Source organism: Oryctolagus cuniculus, chromosome 15 (genome assembly GCF_051225735.1).
Source record: "Oryctolagus cuniculus isolate XC-2025 breed Fujian yellow rabbit chromosome 15, ASM5122573v1, whole genome shotgun sequence".
Taxonomy (NCBI): Eukaryota; Metazoa; Chordata; class Mammalia; order Lagomorpha; family Leporidae; genus Oryctolagus; species Oryctolagus cuniculus.
This window is the reverse complement of record NC_142881.1, coordinates 71127722-71155253: the sequence shown is the minus strand read 5'-3', so window position 1 is coordinate 71155253 and position 27532 is coordinate 71127722. Positions and strand designations below refer to the sequence as shown.

Sequence of the window (27532 nt, the reverse complement as noted above, 5' to 3'; positions counted from 1 at the left end):
ACCTCTACCAGACTCCAAAGCTTCACCATAATTATTTCTCTCCTCCTACTGATCTTGGAAGCCAATGACAGAGGTCTGGACTGTCTCACTCTCTCCATCTTGACCCCAGAAATTCTAACTCCGGAAATTAATCCCAGGAGCAAACAGGACATTCCCAGATTCTTCCTCCAAGTCAGGTTGGATACCAGTGACAGCTCTACTTTCCAAAGTCACACAGTGAGGAAAGGTGAGACATAGACTGCACCTAAAACAATACCAAGCATCCAATAAGGGATTATAAATCCAGAGAAGACAGCTTTGGTCCTAATATCCATGTCTAGACTGCAGTATATTCAAGGAGGTAGCTAGAATGGAGAAGGTAAAACTAAGAGCCAGAACCTCTGTGTCTTGTCTCAGCTCCTGTGCTTACTGCCAGGCAAATGTGGATTAGTTTCTAAAGCTCTCTGGGTCTCAGTGTGGACATCTGCAAAGACCTGACCATGACCAACTCCAGCAGCAATTAATAGCACCATGAGATGGTGCACATCAACACTGCCAGAGGAACACGTGGGACTAGACAGCAGCACCATGCAGGAAGGATGCCCAATGGCCAGCCCTGGTCAGCCAACCCAGCCTCTTCCTGCTCTGTGTGGCCCAGCAAGGAGGTGACCTCCCAGCATGCAGTTACAGGGGCCAAGTCTAAACTCAATTCTCACTCAGCTACGGCCTTACAGGACACACTCCTTATCCACCTCACTGTAGGCTGCCTCCCCTGATGACAGAGTGAGCTCCTGGGAAGGTCACCAGGGGGACATCAGCACTGCTTATACCTCTGCTGGGGCAACAAGACCAACAGCAGCAGAGAAATGAGCAACAGGAAGCCCAGCAGTCATGGGCTGAAGAGCATCTGCGATCCTCAGCCCAAGACTCCCAGCCACCCACTCTGCGAACAGTCCCACACCTGGACCAACCTCCCCAATGTCTCTGACCACCTGAGAAAGCTTTGGAGGCTTGGCGGAGGCAGATCCAGAGGTCCCGGGTTGATGTTAGCAGACATGGCCCTCAGCATCACTAACTGTCCAGACTGCCCAATAGCAAGCTAAAGCCACCAAAATCTCTTCCTCCTGTGGAGGTGGAATGTGCCTCTGGAGAACCCCAGCCCTGAGCCTTCTTGAACACTCCCCTTTCTCAGGACAGAGCAGCAGGACCGAGAAGTGCAACCTCTGCCCCTCCATCCATTCCACCCCATGGCATAGTTCCAAGACAAGTACTCCCCCGGGACCTCTACATCCTTCCTTTCCCTCAGACACATTTAGACGTGCTGTGGTATAATCCAAACAGCAATGTGGACAAGGAGTCTGAAGACAGGGGCTCATTCCAGAACCAGCAGCTCTCTGACCTTCAGTGGCACCCTCTAAACACACCCTGAGGTCACAGTGTGGAAGACAGGAAGTGGTCTTCATGCCACTGGGAAGCCCTCTTTAGGCAAGAAGCCATCCCTACCTGCTGGACTCCCTGCAGACTGCTCTGTCCACATGGGTGGGGACTGAATCCTCTCTCATAGGCACTCTGTGCCTGTCAGAAGAAGCATCAAGCCAGCAACACCTCACCAGGTGCAGCTGCTCCTCAAGTCCAGGTGAAGCCACCCCTGAGATCCACTCTCAGCACCTGTGCAGGGTCCCATGGGAAAGATTTACCAATGATGCCAACTACATGGTCTAGATATAGTCCCACTTTATACTGAGCAGCAAGACAGCCAATGGGTTGTTGCCAAGTCAGTAAACACTGGACTGCACTACACTTCTTTGTTAGAAGTAAAACTCAGGAAGAAAAATGGGCTCTGAATGAGCCAATGTATAGATAGAGGACATTCTTAATCATTTCAGATACGTGTCAAAGTCCAAAAATAGACTTTTCCCAAAGCCAAGCTCATATGCACTGGCATTTCTCAGGAGCAGTTTTATATAACTCAAAGTCTCTCTTAGAACTCGTGGTCCATAATAATGAGCAGAGGAGAAATGAGGAATTACTTTTCCATCACTCTTTTTTACCAGAGGAGACTTTCTGGAGAACTCTGTGGTCTCAGAGGGAAGCCAGTTCCCATCCCCTCGCACTCTGTACTCTGAGCTCATCCCCCAAGTCTGTTTCCCAGCGAAGGTGCAGTCGCTGGTGGTTGTCCCCAGACTCCGGGAGCCATCAGAGCCCACACCGACATGGCTCCTTACAGTGATCCAAGCACTTCAGCCGACTTGATCCTCACAAGTGACCTGGGAAGTAGACACTGTAATATCAGTTTCACAGATGGGGAACTTAAAAGTCCCACCCCAGGGCCGGTGCCGCGGCTCACTAGGCTAATCCTCCGCCTGCAGCATCGGTACCCTAGGTTCTAGTCCCGGTTGGGGTGCCGGATTCTGTCCCGGTTGCTCCTCTTCCAGTCCAGCTCTCTGCTGTGGCCCAGGAGTGCAGTGGAGGATGGCCCAAGTGCTTGGGCCCTGCACCCACATGGGAAACCAGGAGGAAGCACCTGGCTTCTGGCTTTGGATCGGCGCAGCGCGCCGGCCGTGGCAGCCATTTGGGGGGTGAACCAACAGAAGGAAGACCTCTCTCTCTCACTGTCTAACTCTGCCTGTCCAAAAAAAAAAAAAAAATAGTCCCACCCCAGGTCACAGAGCTGCTGTGTTCTGGAATGGGCCCATATTTTTAAACCCCTTGTCCACGTTGCTGTCTGGATCACACTACAGCACATCCAAATGTGTCTGAGGAAAGGGAAGGATGTAGAAGTCACAGCATTCATTTTCAACTTGCATCTAAAACTCAGCAACATTAACGAAGAGTGTTTTACCTAGGAAAGAAAACCTTTATATTGGGATTATGATAGATCATCTATTTGGCTTAAATTCTTCCCTTTCCATCTCCACACCTTTTTTAAGGTACTTATTAATTTATTTGAAAGGCAGAGTGGGAGAGAGAGACAGAGACAGAGAGAGATCGATCTTCCATCTTCTGGTTCACTCCCCAAATGCCCACAGCAGCCGAGCTAAGCTATCCAGGTCTCCCACAAGGATGGCAGGGATTCAAGTTCTGCCTCCCAGGTGCATTCGAAGGAAGATGGATTGAAAGAGGAGTAACTTGGACTTGAACCAGGCACTCCCTATATGGGACAGGGGCATCTAAAACTGCAGCTTAACCCACTGTCCCAGGCCACCACAACCTTTGGCATACAGCTTTGCGTTTCCTAATAAGAAAAAGAATATATTTTCCCATCCCTCAGCCCTGTGACACGTTGTGGTCAATGACACAACAGAGTGCTGGATCTGAGACCAGACTTCCGCAGCCTCATGCGCTGCCAGCTGCTCTCGGGGACCTGTGCTGTTGCCATGAGGAAGGCATGCTTGAACTAGCCCATGGGTTCTGGGAGGAGCAGAGCTGCTCCAGCTCAGATGCCCAGCTATGCCAGCAGAGAGCAGAGCTCCCTTCCACCTACAGCAAAAGCTCCTACACTGCTCTAGGTGGCCTGTGGGGTGTGTGCTTCCTGCCTCTCTAAGAATTGGTACAGAGGGTGTGTTATTCCCTCCCCATTATGAATTCTTCCAATAGGAGAGAAGATGAACCATACCAGTTGCTCTAGACTTTGGGATTTCAGGAATGAATAAAGCTACAAAAAAAAAAGTCTTGGGGAACCAACATAGGGCTGCTAATTTTTTGCTGTTCAAGCAAGGGCAATATATAAAAATAACTACTGCTTACTTTCACCATCAATTTAATAGAGATAGGACATTTAAACACTAAAGCTGAGGCAAGGATACACTCTGAGGATACAACACAGTTCTTTCTAAACAAAGAAACTTGGCCACCCTCCATATGGGAGCCTTTTTCTTCCACTCTGTCACCAATCAGTAAAAACTTGGTCACTAAATAGCTCCATTCTATGTAAGAGCAGCATCTCTGCATGCTTTATGGTACAACTGTCAGAAGAACATGAAATCAGTTACATAAATTGTGAGATTTAAATTTTGGTTCTGTTTGTTTGGTGACAATATAAAAATTAACTTTTTTCCCATCCTGGTAGAGAATAAAGCTAAAGATAAATGTGAACCCCTCTGCTGCACCCTCCCCGTCAGCTCCTCGGTGCGGTTGGAGCAGCTGCCAGAGCCCCACCTCCACAGGATATGGAGTTGCCCTCAGCAGGTGCCCAGGAAGCTATGCTGTGCTTCCACGGCCATAATAATGCATGAGTGACAAGGAAAGTGGTGCTTTAAATGAAGGCTCTATCACATGCTGTAGGGCACTCGTGAAGGGCAAGGAATCCCTGCCACCAGCTCCAGGGACACAGGCACAGCTGCCCCTGAGTGTTGACTGTCTTCCCTCTGAGCCACAGACAGCCACTCCATCCTTTTGTGGGTGCCTGGGAAAAGGAAGTGATCTGAAAGTGAATGGTAGCTATGATCCATTCCACTGTCATTCACAGCCGCCCAGCGCCAATGAAAAGTGAGCAACAGTGACATGTGTCAGCTCCAAACAGAGGCCTCAGAGGCCCGGCTGTGGCTCACCAAGGTCTGCCCCTACCTTGGCCATGAATCCTCAAGTTTCCAATAGAGGAAGTTCCTTCTGTCTGAGACCCAGGTTAAATTCTGCAACTAGTTCCCAATGGGCATGTGATATGTGGTAAGAAATAAACCTTGGGGACAGGTGTACAGCTGCTGCCTGCAACAACACATCCCATCTGGGTGCCTTTTAGAGTCCCTCCTGCTCTACTTCCAATCCAGCTCCCTGCTAATGCACCTAGAAAGTAGAGGAGGATGTCCTAAATACTTGGGTTTCTATACCCATATGGGAGACTCAGAATGGCCAAGCTCTGACCTAGCTCCTGCCGTTGTAGCCATTTAGGGAGTGAACCAGTAGCTGGAAGATTCTCTCCCTCTCCCTCTCCCTCACCCTCTCCCTCTCCCTCTCCCTCTCCCTCCCTCTCTGTAATTCTGTTTTTTAAATAAATAAATAAATCTCAAAAAAAAAAAAAAGATGATCCATTGGATGCCCCACATCCCATAACAAGGTGCCTGGGAGTCTTGTTTCTATTCCCAATTCCACCCTCTTGCTAATGTGCATTCTGGGAGGCAGTGGGTGATGGCTTAAGGAGCTGGGTACCTACCACCATGTGAAAGGCCTGGATTGAGTTCCCAGCTCCAAACTTTGGCCTGGCCCAGTCTCAGCCATTACGGGAATTTGGAGAAAGATCCAGCAGGTGGAAGCTCTGTTTCTCCATCTCTCTCTCTCTCTCTCTCTCTCTCCCTCTCTCTCTCTCTCCCTCTCAAATAAGTAAGTAAGTAAGTAAGTAAATATTTAAAAAAAAAAAAAAAAAGAAACAAAACCTCCATTGGTAGAAGTCAGAGACCTTGGATGCATTTGTTCTGAGGTGTAACAAAGTCTTTGCTGACCAACACATGGGATGCTGTGGACTGAGCTGGTGGGCTCAACAATAGCAGCAACAGGGAAAGGTGGTGAGTTCATCTTGGATGTGTTTCTGCACCTGACTCCAGGCCAGGTAGGAAGCACAGGTGACAGCTGAACACAGAAATGCCTAAAACATAGGACCTTAGCTCCACTGAGTACATAGCCACCGCATGAAGCCAGCTGAACCTTCTCACATGTGGGTCTGGATTTTCTGATTGCTTCCAGGTCACGAGATTCACACATCTACCAAGGCCTAGTGCAGAGAATCAAGGTTGTTTGCTGGAATCAGAAAGCTTGGGATCTGATCCCAGCTTTGACACTTCATCCCTACCTTCATCCGTTCCTCCCATGGACACTTACTGTGGCTAGCACCAAGTAAAACAGATAGGGTCCTTAGCCTCACCGCCTTCATTCAGGCAGGAGAGCAGACAATAAGCAAATAAAACAAGTATCCACTGGATGGGTACTCTTCAGGAAATCAATGGGGTGAGTGGAGAGAAATTGGAGAAGACCTATTTAGGGAAGGGGTTGAGGAAAGATCTCTCTCTGGAGAGGGGATATTTGAGATGAAAAATGAGAATGTGTCAGCCATGCAGAGAGCTGGGGGAAGATAGCAACAATAATTGCAAGGTATACGAGATGAAAAAGGGTAGCTCATTTAGGGAACAGAAAAAAAGGTCAGGCTTTGTGAGCAAGCTGGGCAGGAGAGAATTCTGGCACGAGGCTGGAATGGGAAGCTAATCCATCGCCTGGGGCCTTGTGGGGCCCAGTATGGACCTTGGAGTCCGTGTCAAGTGTAAAGGGAACAGGGGAGTGATGGATCTGGTTTATATCAAAAGATTGGGATGATGTGTGAAGGTCAGAGTACAGAGGGGACAGGCCCATGTGGACACTCCTGCAGCTTGGACTGGGTGGCGTCACCACCTCTGTGACCCTGTGAGGTCCTTACAGTGCTGCCTCTCAGTTGTGTCATCTGGACAGGGGACAGTTGCCTGCGCTCCACAGTTCCCAGGCTTGTGGGGCTCCTGGAGGTGGGGATGAAGGTACAGATGGCCTTGCTCACCCTGTGTGATCTATTCTAAGACTCCTGCAGCCTTTCCTATAGTCAGAGCCATGCCCAGAGCTTGCCCAGGAAGGATTCTCTCTTCCAGCTGTGTATTGATTCTTAGGGTCCAGGTCTCTAGTGCACTCATCTGTTATCTGGATGGAACTGAGAACACATGGAAGCTGGCCAGGCAGGAGGTTGACAGTGCACACCACTAGGAGAAACATAGATGAAGACAGAGGCCAAGCAAGCTCCAGGAGACTGGCTAGAGGGAAACAGAGGCAGGTAAGGGTCAGATGATGCTAATTGTGCCAGGAGAGAACTGTTGCAGCCACAGGGTCCCAGACAAACCTGAGCTCCCTGCTGGTGAAGGGGAAAGGCTCAGAGAGCAACGCTAGGATGGAGTTTATCCAGAGAAACCGGACAGTCTGGGTCCGGCTGCTGCAGGATGTGTAGCAGAAGGAAAATGTCTCAGCAGAGACCATCCTGGATCAGCCAGTCCTCAACTGACCTCCAGCTGCCCAGACACACATGACCAAGCTCAGCCAAGATCATCTGAGCCTGACCCTGACTAGAAGAATTGCCCAGCTGATTTTAAAACTCATGAAAAAACTCCAAGTGCTTATTTGCTTTAGTGGAATGCATTTTGGGGTGCGTTGTTCTACAGCAATAGCTAACTACCCAGAGGGGACCGGGTGGCCAGCAGCCACTCCTATATCCCTGCCTCAAGTCTCTGCTGAAGTCACAGTCCCATTTCCCTGTTTGGAAGTTTGTGTGTTCATATCACTTGACTGGGTTCTGGGTTTTAAGAGATTCTTGAACTTGACTTTGTTAAGTCTCTTGGTGACCTTATAAACCTCCTCCTCTCTTTGAGCTGCAGTTCTACCATCTGTGAAATGAAGACTTCCAAGGAGGCTGTCAGCTCTGATGTTCTCTTTAGATGCCTCTGATCTCTTCATTCAACCAACAAGCACTTACTCGGAGCCTGCAGTGGGCCAGGGTGCAGCCAGGATCTGGGGATGCAGGGTCAGACACCAAAACATGGGTCCATCCCACCAGGAGCTTCTGGCCCAATGAGAACTCATTGTCCTGTGAGCACAGAGATGAGGCCTTGATGCCTTGGAGGAGCTGCTGTGACTTTTACGGGTGAGAAGCTTCATCTCCCAAGTCATGAGCTTGGAGTTGTAGGCCTGGGAAGTAATTACTATGAGATGAGGTCATGAGGGAAGACCCTGCAGGGTGGCATTTGTGGCTTTCCAGGAGGAAGAAGGGAGACCCACACTAGTAGCTTGCTCTGTCTCACCATGTGCTACCCTCTGCCATGTTAGGATGCAGCGAGAGGCCCTCGCCAGGCACAGGACAGAGACTCACGCCGTGCTCTTGGAATTCTCAGCCTCCAGAACCATGAGCGAAACAAACTTCTGTTTCTTATAAATGTCCTGGTCTAAGGTATTTTGTTATAGTAACAGAAAATGAACAAAGACGGGGGCTTGCGGCAGCCACAGAGGCGTGTGGCGGGAACAGTGGGCAGGATGCCTCTCATCCCTTCCCAGAACAAAGAGCAAGGTCTCACTCCTCATCCCTGGGGCCTCCTGTCACCCAGCTCCTGCTCCAGGACAGAGTGTGGGGTCTAAAGTCTCTACCTCTGATTATCACAGCCTTTTAGACCCTCCCCCAACTCCAGAGACTGGCAGAGGCATGGCCATCACCTGCCCAGGGCCTGGAAAGTGCTCCTACCATGAAACCAGGGGGCGATGCATTTGGTGTTTCTCTCGAAGCCAGCGCGGCGAGGCAGCTGCTCTTCTTTAAACCAGCGGACGATGATCTCCGTGGAGACAGGACGCAGTGGACGCTCCCAAGTCCTGCCAAGGAGGGAGGTAGGGAGTAGTGTGGGGGAGTCAGGAAGGGAGAGGAGAGAAAGGGAGACAGGGAGGGCCATTGAGAGCATTGAATAAGCATGAAGTCCACATTCAGGTCCATGGAGAGGATTCAATGAGCCCAGGTACTTGAAGGCACTTTGCAGATTATAATGGACCAGCTGTTATTATTTTTCCCAAAAGAAAACTGTTACCACTTACTTCCAAAAAAGCCACACAGGTGGGAGGGAAAAGAGGCTAGGAACAGATGACTGAGGGAAAGAAAAGACTTTTTTTTTCTTTGCAAATAGCCAGGACATAAATATCAGCCTCAGTGAAGACGGATCCTGATGGAACAGGAACAAGTTATCAACATGAGTGTCCCTACCCTCGCCCATCTCCGCTTCTCCTGCCTCTGCCAGCTCCCAGGCTTTTGTGAGGCAGAGTCAGGACTGGGAACAGACAGGGAGAAAGCAGGGAACCCCAATCTGCCTTGGAAATGACTGCAATCCCCCACTCAGGACATGAAAAAAGACAGGACATGGGAGTCGGAGAAGGGAGGGAACTAAACTGTACATCAGCTGACAGTGGACGAGGAACCCTGGGTTGGAGACCCAGAGATGAGTGAGAACACGTGAAGAATCTAGGAGATGAACTGTACACATTTTTCTTAAGAAATAGCTTTTTATTTGTTTTTAAAGATTATTTATTTGAGAGACAGATTGACAAAGAGAGTTAGATTGTCCATCCACTCGTTCACTCCCCAAATGGCTGCAATGGTTGGGGCTGGGCCAGGCTGAAGCCAGAAGTATGGAACTCCATCCAGGTCTCCCATATGGAGGGACCCAGCACTTGGGCCATCTTCTGCTGCTTTCTTGGTGTATTGGCGAGGAGCTGGATCAGAAGTGGAGCAGTTGGGACTCAAACCGATGCTCATATGGAATGCCAGTGTCATAGGCAGTGGCTTAACTTGATGCACTTTTGATTTTTTTTGAAGTTTTTTCATATGCACCAAGATTCTTATTGCTTTGTGTCTGAGCTATGGTTCATGAATTCCAACAGAGACTGGGCCACATAAGACCCCCGCTATATTTGGGTTACACTCAAAGAGTCTGACAGCATATGACACATTACAAACATTCAACTACCATTTGTTGAATGAATCCACACTGCAGCAATATATGGTGTGGAAATACAACCTCTGAACAGCCACAGCCATGACCTACCTTGAACAATCAGAACCTCTTTGCTACCTCCAACTGAATGACAGAAACCTCATAAATGCTTATTTTGTCATTGCCACCACCTCCTCGTACTGGCATCCTGAATTCACCTCTGTCATCATTGTCTTTTTAATAAAACAAATGCCAGCTGTCCCCTCACGCTGTCTCCAGGTCAGCACTTGCATACTGAGCTGAGCCCTGCCCAGCAAGCCCCTGAAGGAAGCTCCTTGCATATTTTCACTTGTCCTATGATGAATCTGATTACACATAGATGTGTGCACACATGCACACAAACAGTAGTGAATGCTGTAGAGTTCAGGGAAGGAAGATTTCAGAAGAAAGGCAAGGGACCAGAGTTACGGCACAGCTGGGTAAGCCACCTCCTGCAACACCAGCATCCCATACAGGCGCCAGTTCCTGTGTTGGCTGCTCCACTTCAAATCCAGCTCCCTGCTAGTGTGCCTGAGAAAGCAGCACAAAATGACCCAAGTGCTTAGGTCCCTGCCACCCACGTGGGAGACCCAGAAGAAGCTCCTGGCTCCTGGCTTTGGTCTGGTCCAGCCCAACCTGTGGTGGCCATGTGCAGAGCAAACCAGCAGATGGAAGACCTCTCTCCCTTCTCTCTAACTATGCCTTTTGAAAACTTTTTAAAAAATTGAAAGAAGGAGAGAAGGAAGAAAAGAAGGAAGAGGAGGAAGAAAGACAGAGGTGAGGTTACATTGCACAAGTTAAAGCCCCAAGCTTGTTTTCCAAGGCCTGTCTTCCCCCTCACTACCTCTCTAGACTTGGCTTTGTCCCTGTAACCCTCCAACAGGCCTTACTCTCCACTGTGTCCTCCCTGGGGTCCCCCATCCCCTCTGAGTATCCTCAGATGCCTTTCCTCTTTACTAACCAGCACCAGGAAGCACCTGCTCCACCCAGCCTCTTCCTCTGCATTTGCATTCCCCCCAAAAAATCCCTGTGCTCAAGGGGAAAATTCCTCATGTTTCTAGGACTCAGTCTCTTTAAAAGGCAAAAGGAGGTTATAAATAACAGCCAGGAAAGCTCATTCCCTCTTGTCCCTCTGTTTCTAACAGTGAATTTGAATTTGCTCCTAAGCAGAGGACTTCTGAGCAGGGAGTTTGATTTCCCAGAATATAAATGCTAGAGGAGAGGGGCACATGGAGCTCTTCCTATCAGCAGTGTGTGTTCACGCTGCACCACACACAAGGGTTTGCTAGACATGGCCAGTGCCACAGCGTTGACAGCAGTGAGGCCACAGGGACGTGTCCCATGGGACGGCCAGAAGAGGGAAGCAGATGAGTGACTCTTTTTGTGCTGGGGCCTGGCTGAGGCCCACTGTGGAAGCCATTGCTCCCCTGTTGCCTACATACAGCCAACCTGGAGCCAGGCTGCACCATGGTCCATGAGGCTCCATCACACGGGCCCCAGGGACAAATCACAGATTTCTTTTTCAAAGCACAGAAGGAGGAAAAGGCTTTTTTTTAAGATTTATTTATTTATTATTTATTTATTTGAAAGTCAGAGTTACACAGAGAGAGGAGAGGCAGAGAGAGAGAGGTCTTCCATCCAATGGTTCACTCCCCAATTAGCCGCAACAGCCAGAGTTGCACTGATCCAAAGCCAGGAGCCAGGAACTTGCTCCTGGTCTCCCACATGGGTACAGGGGCTCAAGGATTTGGGCCATCTTCCACTGCTTTCCCAAGCCATAGCAGAGAGCTGGATCGGAAGTGGAACCGCCAGGTCTCAAACCGGTGCCCATATGGGATGCCGGCGCTTCAGGTCAGGGCATTAACCTGCTGGGCCACAGCGTGGCCCCTAGGAGAAGGCTTTTGTAAGTATGCACCAAAACGCAGAAAACAGAAGAGAAAATTTGACGTCATAAAAAGGAAAATCCAGAATTTCTGCATGCCAGAAAATCGCATCACAAAAGTCAAAAGAGAGATGACAACCTGAGAAAAACTGTTTATCACAAAGGGATCCTCTGCCCTAGTACTTCAGGAGTTCCTGGATAACAATAAAGACAAGACCAACCTCACAAAAAAAAAATGGATAGAGGATGAGCAGACTCATGAGGAAATAGCAATGGCCCTTAGACATACACTCACGCTTAGTCTCTCTCATGAGTAGAAATGCAGGTTTAAACTTGCCCGAAGAGGTTATTTCTCACACTATTGGCAAGGCTGAGATGACCATGAGTTGGCACCAACATTATGCGGGGGTGGGGCAAGCTGATGACCACTGTCAGTATTTTCAGTGTACACAGCCCCTGACCCAGTCATCCCACTCTTGGGAATTTCTTTTGCAGATAATAGCTATGTGTATAAAACAGCAAAGGTTATGCATTAAGCACACTGTTAGTGATAACCAAAGAGTTGAGACAGCACCATTGTCCATGAATAGTTTTTAATATGCAAATTACAGCACATCCATGCAGCTATACAGCTGTGAAAGAAAGAAAAGAAAAGAAAAGAAAAGAAAGAAAGAGAGAGAGAGAGAGAGAGAGAGAGAGAGAGAGGGAGAGGGAGGGAGGGAGGGAGGGAGGGAGGAAGGAAGGAAGGAAGGAAGGAAGGAAGGAAGGAAGGAAGGAAGGGAAAAAAATAGGGGCCCAAGCTGTGGCATAGTATGCCAAGCCCCCACCTATGGTGCCAGAATCCCATATAGGCACCGGTTCATGTCCCAGCTGCTCCTCCCTAGGAAAGCAGTAGAATATGGCCCAAGTGCTTGGGCCCCTGCACCTGTATGGGAGACCTGAAAGAAGCTCTTGGCTCCTGGCTTTGGATCTACCCAGCTCCATACTGCCTTTTGGGGAGTGAACCAGTGGATGGAAGACCTTTCTCTCTGTCTCTTCCTCTCTCTCTAACTCTACTTCTCAAATAAATAAATAAAATCTCTTTAAAAAAGTAAAAAATAGATTGGCAAACAAAAAAGCTGTTGGCACATTAATGTTTATTGCAGCTCAATTCACAATAGCTAAGACCTGGAACCAACCCAAGTGCCCATCAACAGTAGACTGGATAAAGAAATTATGGGACATGTACTCTATAGAATACTATACAGCAGTCAAAAACAATGAAATCCGGTCATTTGTAACAAAATGGAGGAATCTGAAAAACATTATGCTGAGTGAATTAAGCCAGTCCCAAAGGATCAAATATCATATGTTCTCCCTGATCGGCAACAACTAACTGAGCACCAAAGGGGAAACCTGTTGAAGTGAAATGGACACTATGAGAAACAGTGACTTTATCAGCCCTTGTCCTGACTGTTGATGTACCATTTAATACTTTATCCCTTTTAGTATTTTTTTTTGTTCTAGTACTATTGGTTGAACTCTGTAATTAACACACAATTATTCTTAGGTGTTTAAATTTAACTGTACAGTGATCCCTGTTAAATATAAGAGTGGGGGCTGGTGCTGCAGCTCAATAGGCTAATCCTCCGCCTGCGGCGCCGGCACACTGGGTTCTAGCCCTGGTCGGGGCACCGGATTCTGTCCCGGTTGCCCCTCTTCCAGGCCAGCCCTCTGCTGTGGCCAGGGAGTGCAGTGGAGGATGGCCCAAGTGCTTGGGCCCTGCACCCCATGGGAGACCAGGATAAGTGCCTGGCTCCTGGCTTCGGATCAGCACGGTGCGCCAGCCGCAGTGCACTGGCTGCGGTGGCCATTGGAGGGTGAACCAACGGCAAAAGGAAGACCTTTCTCTCTGTCTCTCTCTCTCACTGTCCACTCTGCCTGTCTATATATATATATATATATGAGTGGGAATAAGAGAGGGAGGAGATGTACAATTTGGGACATGCTCAATTGGACTTGCCCCAGATGGTGGAGTTAGAAACATACCAGGGGGTTCCAATACAATCCCAGCAAGGTGGCATGTACCAATGCCATCTCACTAGTCCAAGTGATCAATTTCAGTTCACAATTGATCACACTGATAGGTCTAAGAGTCAAAGGGATCACACAAACATGTCGCTCCCCCTCTTCGTGGAGGAACGACACAGGACCCTGCGCTGTTCTTTTGTCTGCTCGGCCCTCCCCGGGTTTGCTGCTGGTTCTTCCCGGGTTGGCTGCTGTCCCTTCCACCTCCATGGAAGGGCGGTTCCCCCTGCCACATTCCCCACTTCCGCGGGGGAGCGGCACACCGCCGGCCGGCTCTCTCGGGGGCTGCACAGGTGTTCCTTCAGATAGATGTTCCCCTTAGATGTTCCTGGTGCATGCCGTCTCTCTCCTCCTTTATAGTCCTCTTCCACCAATCCCAACTCTGCTACCCACACGCCGAGTACGCTGCTCTCCTCCAATCAGGAGTAGGTCCTACAGTTTATGGTTGAACTGGAGGCAGCTGTGTAGAAGCTGTTTCTCCCTTCTCAGCGCCATATTGTGGGAGAGCAGATGCATAGAATAAGTCTTAATTCCAGTAACTTAGTCTAGTCCGAGTTGCTCCCCACACAAACAAGACTAGTGTCTGCTAATACTAACTGATAGAATCAAAAAGGGAGAGAACAATCCAACATGGGAAGCAGGATACACAGCAGATTCATAGAATGGCAGATGTCCAAAACAGTACTCTGGCCTCAGAATCAGCCCTTAAGGCATTCAGATCTGGCTGAAGAGCCCATGAGAGTATTTTAGGCATGGAAAGCCAAGACACTCTGGGGGGGAAAAAAAAAGACCTAAATGAAAGATCTCTGCAAGTGAGATCCCAGTGGAAAGAATGGGGCCATCAAAGAAGGCGGTACCTTTCTCTGAAGGGAGGAGATAACTTCCACTTTGACTATGTCCCTGTCTGAATAAGATCGAAGTCGGCAAACTCAAAAGGCTTCCATAGCCTTGGCAACTCATGACTAGAGCCTAGGGAGATTACTGATGCCATAAATAAGAGTGTCAAATTGTTAAGTCAACAACAGGAGTCACTGTGTACTTACTCCTCATGTGGGATCTGTCCTTAATGTGTTGTCCAATGTGAAGTAATGCTATAACTAGCACTGAAACAGTATTTTACACTTTGTGTTTCTGTGTGGGTGCAAACTGATGAAATCTACTTAATATATACTGAATCGATTTTCTGTATATAAAGATGATTGAAGATGAATCTTGATGTGAATGGAATGGGAGAGGGAGCGGGAGATGGGAGGGGCGCGAGTGGGAGGGAAGTTATGGGGGGGGAGCCATTGTAATCCATAAACTGTACTTTGGAAAATCATATTTACTAAATAAAAGTTAAAAAAAACAACAACAAAAAAAGTAAAAAATAAATAAGCTAAGAGTTGCTAGGAAGATTTTCAAAAAATAGCTAAATGGAGGGAAAAAAATCAAGATGCAACCCCATGTATAATATGCAAACTTTCATATAAAAAATGAGAAGGGGGAATAAGACTTGTCACATCAGCAGTTGAAAAGAGAAACAAGGTGGGGGATCACATGAGGAGCAGGGAGCATCACCACTTTGTGGGCAAAGAGTATTGGACAGATGGAAAATAGGGAGGGAGCTGGATTTTTCTCAGCACAGTGCCAGGAAACTTCAAAAAGTTCACAGAAAACATATATTACTTTTAAAAACTATGCGTGAGTTTCAAACTTCTTGAATTACCATCCAATAGCTTCCTTTTTTTTTTTTTTAAGAGAATGTGGCTAGATTACTGCATGAATATATGAAGTTCACTTGAGCCAGTGTTTGGAGTCTTCTACCACTTTCCATTCTATTTTTTTTAAGATTTATTTATTTATTTGAAAGTCAGAGTTACACAGAGAGAGAAGGAGAGGCGGTGGGGGGAGGGGGGTCTTCCATCTACTGGTTTACTCCCCAGTTGGTTGCAACAGCCAGAGCTGTGCCAATCCGAAGCCAGGAGCCAGGAGCTTCTTCCGTGTCTTCCATATGGGTGCAGGGGCCCAAGGACTTGGGCCATCTTCCACTGCTTTCCCAGGCCATAGCAGAGAGCTGGATTGGAAGTAGAGCAGCTGGGTCTTGAACTAATGCCCATATAGGATACCAGCACTGCAGACAGTGCCTTTACCCACTGTGCCACAGTGCCAGCCCCCTATATCTTTTCAAACTTTCTGGTTTGGGAATAATACCTAACTAGAAGGAAGGTGGGAGAAAGGCAGGTGAGAAATGAAGACAGGGCCAGCTCTCCCTAGACAGCAGAGGAGGGAGAAGAAGTTTGTGAATACCCTCAAATCACAAGCCATAGGGCCAGCACTGTGACATAGCCAGTAAAGCTGCCATCTGTGACCCAGGCACCCTATATGTGTGCCGGTTCAAGTCCCAGCTGCTCCACTTCTGATCCAGCTCCCTACAAATGCACCTGAGAAAGCAGTGGAAGATGGTCCAAGTGCTTGGGCCCCTGTACCCACATGGGAGACCTGGATGAAGCTCCTGGCTCCTGGCCTCAGGGCAGTGCTGTCCCAGCAGTTGAAGCCATTTAGGGAGTGAACCATCGGATGAAACATGGAAGATCTCTCTCTCTCTCTCTCTCTCTCTCTCTGTAATTCTTTTTTTGTTTTTTAGATTTATTTTATTTATTTGAAAGACAGAGTTACAGAGAGAGGTAGAGACAGAGAGAGAGGTCTTCCATCCGCTGGTTAACTCCCCAGATGGCCACAATGGTCGGATCTGCACCGATCCTAAGCCAGGAACCAGGAGCTTCTTCTGGGTCTCCCACATGGGTCCAGGAGCCCAAGGACTTGGGCCATCTTCTACTGCTATCCCAGACCATAGCAAAGAGCTGGATCAGAAGAGGAGCAGCCGGGACTAGAACCAGCATCCATATGGGATGCCAACGCTGCAGGCCAGGGCTTTAACCCGCTGTGCCACAGTGTCGGCCCCAATTTTCAAATAAACAAAATAATTTTTTTTTTACATCACAATCTGGGGCTGGCGCTGTGGTGTAGCGGGTAAAGCTGCCCTCTGCAGTGCTGAAATCCCATATGGGCACCGGTTCAAGACCCAGCTGCTCTACTTCCAATCCAGCTTTTTGCTATGGCCTGGGAAAGCAGTAGAAGATGGCCCAAGTCCTTGGGCCCCTGCACCCACCTGGGAGACCTGGAAGAAGCTCCTGGCTCCTGGCTTCGGATTGGCACAGCTCTGGCTGTTGTGGCCAACTGGAGAGTAAACCAGCAGATGGAAGACCTCTCTCTCTCTCTCTCTCTCTCTCTCTGCCCCTCCTTCTCTCTGTGTGTAACTCTTTTAAATAAATAAATAAATTTTTTTTTAAAAAATCACAATCCAAGCAAACTCAGACAGTCCCCCATCACCTAGGGGTGAACTGATTCTTCCAAAGGTTACCTGTAGTTAGGGATGATCCACCATTTCTGGATCCTTGCTCAGGGCAGTGGTTACTGAATGATAATAGAGGGACGGAGGACAGGAGAGGAGAGGAATCAGACCTCAGTGCTGGCCTGAGGTGGGGACAGGTGGAAGGTGGAGTGGCTCCCAGTGACCCCTCAACCTTCAGCGTGGCCAATAACGGGCCGTCACCCAAGCAACTCGCCAACCAAACCCTTCGGGAGCACAAATGTGTGTGAGGGCCCTCCTGCCCTTAATCAGTGCTGTTCTGCAGCCCTGCCATTGGAGCTGGGGGTGACCCCGTGCCACCGTGGTTACAAAAGGCTGCAAGCCCTGGTCCGCAGGTCACCAGGCCACATTTAAGCTGTTTGAGTTCTTCCATTACAAGTTCTTAAGCTGGGGTTCCATGACTCTTTAAGTGTGTAAAACTGAAGGCAAACACTGGTGGTATTTACACATGCACATCTGGAGGAAAAGAGGCGTACAACTTTCTTCAGAGTCTCAGAGGAAGCCTCAACCCCAAAATGGTTAAGATTATTCTCACAACTCTCAAGCTACGAGAGACATCTGAACCCACTACACTCCATCTACCTCCTACCCCTTAATACAGACTGGGACACTGAGGCCCATAGGGGAGATACGACAAGCCCCAAACAGCCGGGACACAGCCCAGACTGGAATCCTACTGTTGTTTGCTCCAGCCACACTGCACGGTGCCTCTGACTCACCGGACAGGCGTAGCAAGCGACGGAGGCGGGCCCGGGCCCGGGAGGTGGTCGTAGAGTCTGGCTTCCTGCTCGTGGCTCTGGCCTAGCTCCTGGAACATGGAACTGAGGCCAGCGACCATGCCCTTCTGGATGGCACGGAGCGAGTGGCGTCGGTACTCGTCCCGGGCACGCTGGGCTCGGCGGCTCCTCTCTTCATCTGCCGCCTTGGACCTGCGCACTGGAAAAGCAGAGACAGCGCCACCACTCAGACCCACCACCCAGACTGTGCACTGCACAACCTGGACTAGGGGCAGTCCAGGAGCCCCAGACTCACCCAGAGACCCAGGATTCACATGGGCCACATGGGGGCCCAGAGCCCAGGATGGCAGGCAGGCAGGCCCAGCCCTCATGGCATCCCAAGGCAAACCCGTCCATCTCTGGTGGGGCTAGACATTCTCAGCAGTTTCAGATTGTCTAGCTGTTCCTGTAGTCGCATTCCAGAATGACCCAGCAACCTCTGGATGGAAATCTCCATCTCCACACGTTCTTCTTCCTGGGAATGCCATCCTCAGAGCAGCTTCTCAAAGTCTCGCTCATTCACCAGGCTCAGCTGCACCTGTCAAGGTAGTCAGCTTCTCCAAACACCACCACTGACCACCCACACTGACCACCGGCTACCCACGCTGACCACCATGCTAACCACCCATGCTGATATCCACGCTGGCCACCATGCTGATCATCCATGCTGACCACCACACTGACCACCATGCAGACCACTATGCAGACCACCACACTGATCATCCATGCTGACCACTCATGCTGACGGTGCCCTTTCTCTCCCCAGGCAGTCCCTGGGCTCTCCTCCCTGTGCTTCACAATATCTAATTACAGACACTTTGCCCAGCTGCCCACCAGAGCCCATCACCATTCCTGCTCCACAGGTGAGGATGCCCAGGCCCTGGGACATTAAAGTCACTTGCCCAAAGCCAAAGAGCTAAGGAGGAGCAGGCCCAGGGTTGCAGCCCTGCTATGCCTGATTCCAGAAACCAAGCAGCAGGCCCAGGGTTGCAACCCCACCATCCCTGACTCCAGAACCCAAGCGGCTTCTTCCCACCACACGGCCTCACCTCGTAGCTTCCCTTGATTTAAATCCCATGAATCTGACCCCAGAGCATGCAACCTCCTCACGTCCCTCCTCTGGAAACGGAGGCTCCAGGCAGGTCAGCTACTTGCCCACATGCATCAGCGGCCACGCGGGGCCAGGAAGCACACTTTCTGCTATCACAGAATAAGCTGCTGGGAACACTGGGGTCCCCATTCTTGTGACCTTTCCTTTATGGCTTCCTGTGACCTTGAGCAAGGGCAAATGAGCATGTTGGAGGGGAGGGAAGAGGATTGTTGTGGGAAAAACTCAGTCACTCCACAGGTGACAGGGCTCCGAGACACCTCCTCTGTGGCCTGTCCTGTTTTTCTGCTTCCCAAGTCCATTGCGACTTGAGTGTCCCTGAAAAGACACCTGGGTGTTGCTGCTTCAAATTCTCTATGGGAAGCCTGGGACTGGGAAAATGCAAGAGCAGGAACAAGCCCTGCCAAAGAGAGTCGAGGTCTTTGGTGAACACAAATTACTTCGTAGGAATCTGACTGCACCTTGCAACGCCTGTATCTGCCTGTAAAACCCAATCCTTTTAGAGAGAGCTCTCGAAGATGGCCTTGCTCTTCTAAACATGCCAGAAACTCCCAGAAAGACTCATACACACAAAACCCCACCCAAACTCCACCCCGGGTGTACGCTCAATTAGGGCACCACTGCCTCCCCCGTAAAGGGGGCTGCTACACGGGGGAGCAGTTCTCCGTGCTTTTTGGCTTCTTGCCCTTGCTGTCCTCCTCTGGCCTCTCCCCATGCTCTCTCCTCGTAGGCCACTCTCTGGCCCACTCAAGGCAGGGATCTCTCTGTGTGGGTGGCCCACACTAAGTGTGCATCCACTCTCTCACTTTTAAATAAAACCTGGCTGGCGCCACGGCTCAATAGGCTAATCCTCTGCCTTGCAGCGCCGGCACACCGGGTTCTAGTCCCTATCGGGGCACTGGATTCTGTCCCGGTTGCCCCTCTTCCAGGCCAGCTCTCTGCTGTGGCCAGGGAGTGCAGTGGAGGATGGCCCAAGTGCTTGGGCCCTGTACCCCATGAGAGACCAGGAAAAGCACCTGGCTCCTGGCTTCGGATCAGCGCGGTGCACCGGCCGCAGCGGCCATTGGAGGGTGAACCAATGGCAAAGGAAGACCTTTTTCTCTGTCTCTCTCTCTCTCTCTCACTGTCCACTCTGCCTGTCAAAAAAAAATAAAATAAAATAAAAAAATAAATCCTGTTCTCACCTGTGTGCCCTACTTAGGCCTCTGCTTCAAATTCCTTCCTCTGCAGGGACAAGAACCTGGAATAAATACTGAGACATAGTCCTGTAACATAGCTCCACCTGGTGAAGAAGGAGGGAAGATCATTTAAAAGGAGGCTGATAAAGTGTTGTCAGTGTCAGGCCTTTGGTCTGGTAGTTAAGACACGGGTGAGGACCCCTCTGTCTCCTATCAGAGTACCTGAATTTGAGTCCCAGCTCTGCTTCCGATTCCAGTTTCCTGTTATTGCACACCCTGGGAAGCAGCAGGTGCTGGCTCAAGTAGTTGGGTTCCTGCCATACACCTGGAAGACCTAGTTTGAGTTCCTGGCTCCTGGCTTCAGCCTGACTCAGCCCCAGCCATTACCAGCATTTAAGGAGAGAACCAGCTGTTGGGAGAGCTCTCTCCACATGTATCTGTAAATATTTGCCTCTCAAATAATAAATAAATACTTTTTAAAGATTTATTTATTTATTTGAAAGACAGAGTTACAGGTTACAGAGAGTGAGAGGTCTTCCATCTGCTAGTTCACTCCCCAGATGGCCTCAATGGCCGGAGTTGTACCGATTCGAAGCCAGGAGCCAGGAGCTTCCTCCAGGTCTCTCATGGAGGGTGCAGGGGTCCAAGGACTTAGGCCATCATCTACTGCTTTCCCAGGCCATAGCAGAGAGCTGGATTGGAAATGGAGCAGCCAGGACTTGAAATGGCACCCGTATGGGATGTACTGCAGGTAGCGGCTTTACCTGCTATGCCACAACACCAGACCCCAATATATACATTTTTAATTGTTAAAAAAAATAAGGGGGCCGGCACCATGGTACAGTGGGTTTACACCCTGGGCTGAAGCGCCAGCATCCCATATGGATGCAGGTTCTAACACCAGCTGCTCCACTTCCAATCCAGCTCTCTGCTATGGCCTGGGATAGAAGTAGAAGATGGCCCAAGTCCTTGGACCCCTGCACCCACATGGGAAGCCCGGAAGAAGCTCCTGGCTTCTGGCTTCGGATTGCACAGCTCCAGCAGTTGTGGTCATTTGGAGAGTGAACCAGCAGATGGAAGACCTCTCTCTCTCTCTCTCTGTCTCTCTCTCTGCCTCTCCTTCTCTCTCTGTGTAACTCTGACTTTCAAAAAATAAAAATAAAAAAATAAGGTGTTTTCAGTTTTAGAGGCAGCAGCACTCACACTCTGCTAGGGAGCTGGGAGCCATCATAAGACAGAGAAGATCCAGTCTGGGGAGATCAATAGTTTTCCATAAAAAGAAGGACGAGGAGGCCAATCCAGGGGGGAAAAAAAAAAGGTTTGGGTGATCAGTTGGCTCAGCTGTAGATTTCAGACACTAAGAATGCCACAACACCTGCCTGGCACTGTAAGAGGCTCAACTCCATTCAGCACCTATGAGATAAGCTTTGCAGTCACTGGATTGCCAATTAGAAGCTTGTGCTCAGGGCCAGTGTTGTGGTACAGCAGGTAAGGATGCCCCTGCAGCACTGGCATCCCAATGTGGGTGCCAGTTCGAGTCCTGGCTGCTCCACTTCCCATCCAGCTCCCTACTAAGGCGCTTGGGAAAGCAGAGGAAAATTGCCCAAGTCCCTGGGCCCCTGCACCCACACAGGAGACCCAGAAGAGCCTTCTGGCTCCTGGCTTCGGCCCGGCCCAGCCCCAGCTGTTACAGCCATTTGGGGAGTGAACCAGCAGATAGAAGACATCTCTCTCTTCCTTTCTTTCTGTTAACTTTGCTTTTCAAATAAATAAAATAAATCTTGGGGAAAAAAAGCCAGCTTGTGTGCTACAGGGAGTTTACAGGGTCTGAAAGACAATGGCCTTCAGTGACAGACAGGCAAGTTGCAGGAGGCAGTTACACCCAGAATGGGAAGGCAGGGAAGGCAGGTTTGTGGCATTCAGGTAGGTGAGGCCCAGCACTGACACTAAACCCACCCACTCTCCTAAAGCCCAGCTCTCATCTTGCCACTCTCTTCCTCAAACGCCTTGCAAGGCCCCCACTGCACACAGGATAAAGGGTAAATCCCTTAGCCTGGCAGTGCCCCGCCCACTCCCCTTGCTTTCCCAGCCCAGCACCCTCCGCTTGGGCTCCACCACGCACCCAGAACGCTGCAGATTGCCTCTGTGCAGCTGTGCGCACCTGCTCACACCAGCCCTCAGCCCGCTCAGAAACACAGGAGGTGGAGCTGCGGGCACTCAGAGAGGAAGCTACCAGGGCTTCAGGCAAAAGCAGGTTCTCCATCCCCGTCTTGGAAAGTCGGCCCTGCCTCCCAGGCTGAATGATGGGAAAGAGACAAATACGGAAGCACACGGACGCAGGGTCAAGGGGAAGCTCCATAACAGCTTTCCTTAACAGCGTCCTGAGTGCCTCTGGGCCTGGGTTTCCACCTGTGTCGTAATGAGTATGATGCGAATGCCTGCATTCCGAGCTCTTATGAAGATTAAATAAGGCAGGAAAATGCTCAAAACTATGAAGTGCTTTAGAAAAGCAATGACTTTTTAAAAAAATTATTTATTTTGTTTGAAAGCCAGAGTTACAGAGAGAGAAAGAAAGAGAGAGAGAAAGAGAGAGAGAGAAAGAGAGAAAGAGAGAGAGAGAGAAAGAGAGAAAGAAAGAGAGAAAGAAAGAGAGAAAGAAAGAGAGAAAGAAAGAGAGAAAGAAAGAGAGAAAGAAAGAGAGAAAGAAAGAAAGAAAGAAAGAAAGAAAGAAAGAAAGAAAGAAAGAAAGAAAGAAAGAAAGAAAGAAAGAAAGAAAGAGAGAGAGATCTTCTATCCACTGATTCACTCCCCAAATGGCCGCAATAGCCAAGACTGGAGCCAGGAACCAGGAGCTTCATCCAGGCCTCCTACATGGGTATAGGGGCCTAAGGACTTGCGCCATTGTCCACTGCTTTCCCAGGCACGTTTTTCAGGGAGTTAAATCAGAAATAGAGTACCCCATATTGGATACTGGTATCGCAGGCAGCAGCTTAACTTGCTGTGCCACAATACTGGCCCCAACAACTTTTTTTCAAAAAGATTGATTTATTTGAAAGAGTGACGGAGAGAAAAAGACAGAAAGTTCTTTCTTCTGCTGGCTCACGTCCCAGATGGCCACAACAGCCAGGGCTGGCTGGGCCACACTAAAGCCAGGAGCCGGGAGCTCCATCCTGGCCTCCCACGTGGGTGGCAGAAGCCCAAGTATTTGGGCCATCTTTTGTTGCCTTCTCAGGAGCACTAGCAAGGAGCCAGATCAGAAGCAGAGCAGTGGGGACCAGAAGCAGAGCAGTGGGGACTAGAACCAGTGCTCCAATATGTAATGCGGGAGCCCCAAGCAGCAGACGACTTCTTGTGTCACAACACCCAGCCCAGTAACATATTCTTTGATCAGGCATCTCACTCTGACTCTCCCAGGCTTCCAAAGCCCAAGTCTGGAGCCAGGCAGCCCTTGCTCAGAGCCCAGCCCCATTCAACATCATGTGATGCTGGGCAAGATACTTAACCACCCTGGGTCTCGGTTTCCTCAAAGTAAAATGGAGATAAGAATAGACCCAAGGCCAGTGTTGTGGCACAGCAGGTTAAGCCACCACCTGAATGCCCATATCCCATATGAGTGCCAGTTTGAGTCCCAGCTGCTTCACTTCTGATCCAGCTCCCTGCTAATGAGCCCAGGAAAGCAGCAGAAGATGGCCCAGGTACTTGGGCCCCTGCCAACCATGTAGGAGACCTGGACAGAATTCCAGGCTCCTGGCTTCAGCCTGGCCCAGCCCTGGCCATTATGGCCATTTGAGGAGTGAACCAGCAGATAGAAAACCTCTGTCTGTCTCTCTCTTTCTCTCTGTCTCTGTGTGTGTGTGTGTGTGTGTGTCTCTCTCTCAACTCTGCCTTTCAAATAAATAAATAAATCATTAATTAAAAAATCAGTCCCTACCTGAAAATGTTGTTATGATGATTAGAACAGCTAATAATACACAGTGCTCAGAACAATGCCAAGTTCATATCGAGGACCCTGTTAAGTGCTAGCTCGTATTTTCATTTCCATAAGCCCTGGTATCACACTCTAAAATTAACTGTCAGCAATCCTTGGCCAGCCCAGAAGGGGGCACCCTTGTTGGTCAATCTCAGGGAAACTGCTCCCAACAGTTGACAAGCAGCTTCCACTAAATTATGCTTAAAAACCAAAATCCTAAAAGAATGCTTTGGTTCCTTCTCCTGAACTCTTGCCCAGGAGTGGATCTGAACTGTAGCCCATGAATTTGCCACAGAAACTCTACCAGAACTCATGGAAGTTGTTTTTTTTTTTTTTTAACTCTAACCCAGTGAAAACAGCTAAAACAAATGTTCAGAGCGACCACAAGCAGCTGGGCCCTGAGCTAGGAGGGAGAGAACCGTCTCCTGTGCTTACTGCAGAGGTGAGGGCCCAGACCCAGGCACTCTGCTTCCTCCCCCTGCAGCCAGATCCACCGTCACCCAGGTGCTGAGCCCAAACAGGACTCTCGTGGGCCCATCCAGGAGCCTCACTGCACAAAGAACAGAATGAGCCCAAGAGGCCTTTCCTGCTTCTGAGGGGGGTCCCACGGTCTCCTCTGCTGCAGGGAGAACGCGTCTTGCCTCCTAGGGTTCTGTAAGCACTACTGAGACAGACGAAAAGAGAAGAAAGGCTGAATTCAGAGACAATCAAAACATCAGGGGTGGGTAACTGGCCTGGCAGTGAAGACAGATGAATTCGGTATGGAGTGTCTGGGCTGGCGGTCAGGCTCCACTCCTGATTCCAGCTTGCTGCTAACGCACACCCTGGGAGGTAGCAGGTGAGGGCTCAAGGGGTTGGGTCCCGTTACCCACGTGGGAGACTTGGATTGAGTTATCAGCTCCCAGCTTCAAGCTGGTCCAGCCCTGGCTGTTGTGGGCATTTGGGGAACAAACCAGCACACAGATAGGAGCTCTCTCTCTCTCTCTCTCTCTCTCTCTCTCTCTCTCTCTCCCCTCTCACCCCACTTCAGTGTGACTGGTAGAAGGGACTGAGAGGCAGGGCTGAAGAAGCAGAAAAGGTCACTTAGGAGACCAACAAATACTGTCCCATGTGTTCTAATGCCTTACCAAAAGGCCACTGAAAGCTACTGGAAGGTCTTAAATGGGAGCAGGATGCTACAAGGGGTCTTCAGAAAGTTCATGGAAATGCATACCAGTACAACCCTAAAAACTATGCACGGACTTTAAAAATTTTTGCACCAAAACAAACTTGTCTTTTAATTCCATGTGTCCACAAACCCTATGAAGTCCCCTCATATTTGCACTTTTTTACAAGGATTTTTATTTATTTACAGGTAGAGTTACAGACAGTGAGAGGGAGAGACAGAGAGAAAGGTCTTCCTTCCGTTGATTCACTCTCCAAATGGCCACAAAAGCCATAACTGCACCGATCCGAAGCCAGGGCCAGGTGCCTCTTCCTGGTCTACCATGTGGGTGCAGGGGCCCAAGCACTTGGGCCATCTTCTACTGCTATCCCAGGCCATAGCAGAGAGCTGGACTAGAAGAGGAGCAACCAGGACTAGAACCGGCGCCCATATGGGACGCCAGCGCCACAGGTGGAGGATCAACCTAGTGTGCCACGGGCACCAGCCCCGTATTTGCACTTTTAAGAGACAGATTACTGTACAAGGTTGGGGATGATGGCAGCAAGAACGACAACTTCGAAAACAGAAATTCAGGCAAAGAGCAAAGGGGACCTAAGTTAAGAGACAGTCAGAAAGAGAAAAAGGAAAAAGGGGTGCACACTCAGAGCAAGTTAAGGAGGTTGGGGTGCAGGCATCTGCTGGAGATGCCCACACTCCATATTGGAGTGCCTGGTTCAAGTCCTATCTCCTCTGCTTCCCATCCAACTTCCTACTAATGCACCCTGGGAGGCAGAAGGTGATGGCTCAAGTAGTTGGGTCCCTGCCACTCACGTGGGAGACAGATCGGCTTCTGGAATCCTGGCTTAGGGACTGACCCACCGCTGAGTATCGTGAGCATTTAAAGAGTGAATCAGCAAATGGGAGACTCTCTAACCCACCATCTTTTAAATAACATGAAAATAAATAAAAATTTTAATAGGAGGTAGAATCCTTGCAACTTGCTAACTTTCTGAATTGGTAGCAAACAAGAGGGAGGCACTGGAATAACAGCAAAATTCCTGCCTTTGACAGCAAGCAATGAAGCAGATAGGGGGGAAAAGGAGGATTGAGTTTGGGGCATTTGAGGTGGAGGTGACCATGGGAGTCCAGGAGGAGAGGCCCAGGAGTACCTGCTCCGCGTGGTTCCCTTGGCCCTGGGCTATCCCCTCCTGCACGCTCTGCAGTGTGCTGTGCTGCTCACTGTGACGCAGGGAAGGCTAGGTGTCTTCAATGCATTTTCAACTTCTGATATGCTTATCAGGATGTCCCCCACCATAAGTCTACAAGTACCTGTCACTGTGTCCAAGAGAAACCATACAATCTCCCAACCGTCAGTGTATCATGTCATCCTTTGGTTTTCCTTCCAGCCCCAAATCCTGCTCTGCCTCACCTCACTTTCAGGCCACACAGCATCACCACAAACCCTTTCAGGTTCAGCCTGTCCCAAGTCTGCACCGTATTTTTAATGCTTATTTTTATTTATTTTCATCTATTTGAAAAGCAGAGAGAGAGGAAGAGCGATCTTAATGCCCACAACAGCAAGGGCTAGGCCAGGCTGAAGCCAGGAAGGACCCTGGACTCCATCTAATTCTCCCATGTGGGTAGCAGGAGCCTAAGTACGTGAACTATAATCTGCTGCCCCTAGGATGTGCATTAACAGGAGGCTGGATCAGAAGCAGAAACGCTGGGACTTGAACCTGCACTCTGATACGGAATTGTGGGCATCCCAGGGGATGTCTTAACCTACTGCATCACAATGCCTGCCCCAAGAGCACTTCAGAATCACTGATACTCAGGAGCCAGCTTTGTAGCACAGCGGGTTAAGCTGCTACCTGCACCACTGGCATCGCACATGAGTGCTGGTTGGAGTCCCGGCTCCTCTACTTCCAGTCCAGCTCCCTGTTAATGTGCCTGAGAAAGTGGCAGAAGATGCCCCCAAGAGTTTGGGCCTTTGCCACCCACATGGGAGACCAGGATGGAGTTCGAGGCTCTTGGCTTAAGCCTGGCCCCGCGAGAGCCATTGAGGCCATTTGCGGAGTGAACCAGTAGATGAAAGATCTCTCTCTTTCTGCCTCTCCCTCTCTAACTCTTTCAAATAAATAAATAAACCTTTTCTAAAAATAATAACCGCTGATTTCAACTCAGACTCCAGAACACGTGCCTTTCTAAGAGTGATGGAAACATAACCGAGATTACTAGACCCCGCCCTGGGCCTGGGCACACATTTCTCATGCAGCCTTGTCACAGCCTGGCTGGGAGTGAGATAACTGCCTGCAGATGGTTGGTCAGGGGCCACAGCCAAATCACACGATTCAAGGATCCAGGGGTGAACACAAGTCCTGCTAACAGCTCAAAGACCCTGCTTGCGTTTCTGACCAAAGAACTACAGCAACAATAGATGTCCAAGTTTCATAAATAATATCCTCTGTGAAGACACGTTGCCTCACATCGGAATCTCAGGGCATGCTGAC

The 27532-nt window shown here is 49.6% G+C and overlaps 1 protein-coding gene across 2 annotated transcripts in view; it reads right to left on the bottom strand.

Moving 5' to 3' along the window:
- The window catches only part of SH2D4B (SH2 domain containing 4B), a 104262-nt gene that overhangs the window by 21381 nt on the left and 55349 nt on the right, over positions 1 to 27532 (bottom strand). For both annotated transcript variants that reach the window (XM_070057949.2, XM_089313595.1), the window contains 2 exons: positions 17566 to 17782; positions 8213 to 8337 (listed from right to left, as the gene is read on the bottom strand). In XM_070057949.2, coding sequence (XP_069914050.1) covers positions 8213 to 8337; positions 17566 to 17782 — 342 coding nt within the window. The remainder of the gene's footprint in view (positions 1 to 8212; positions 8338 to 17565; positions 17783 to 27532) is intronic.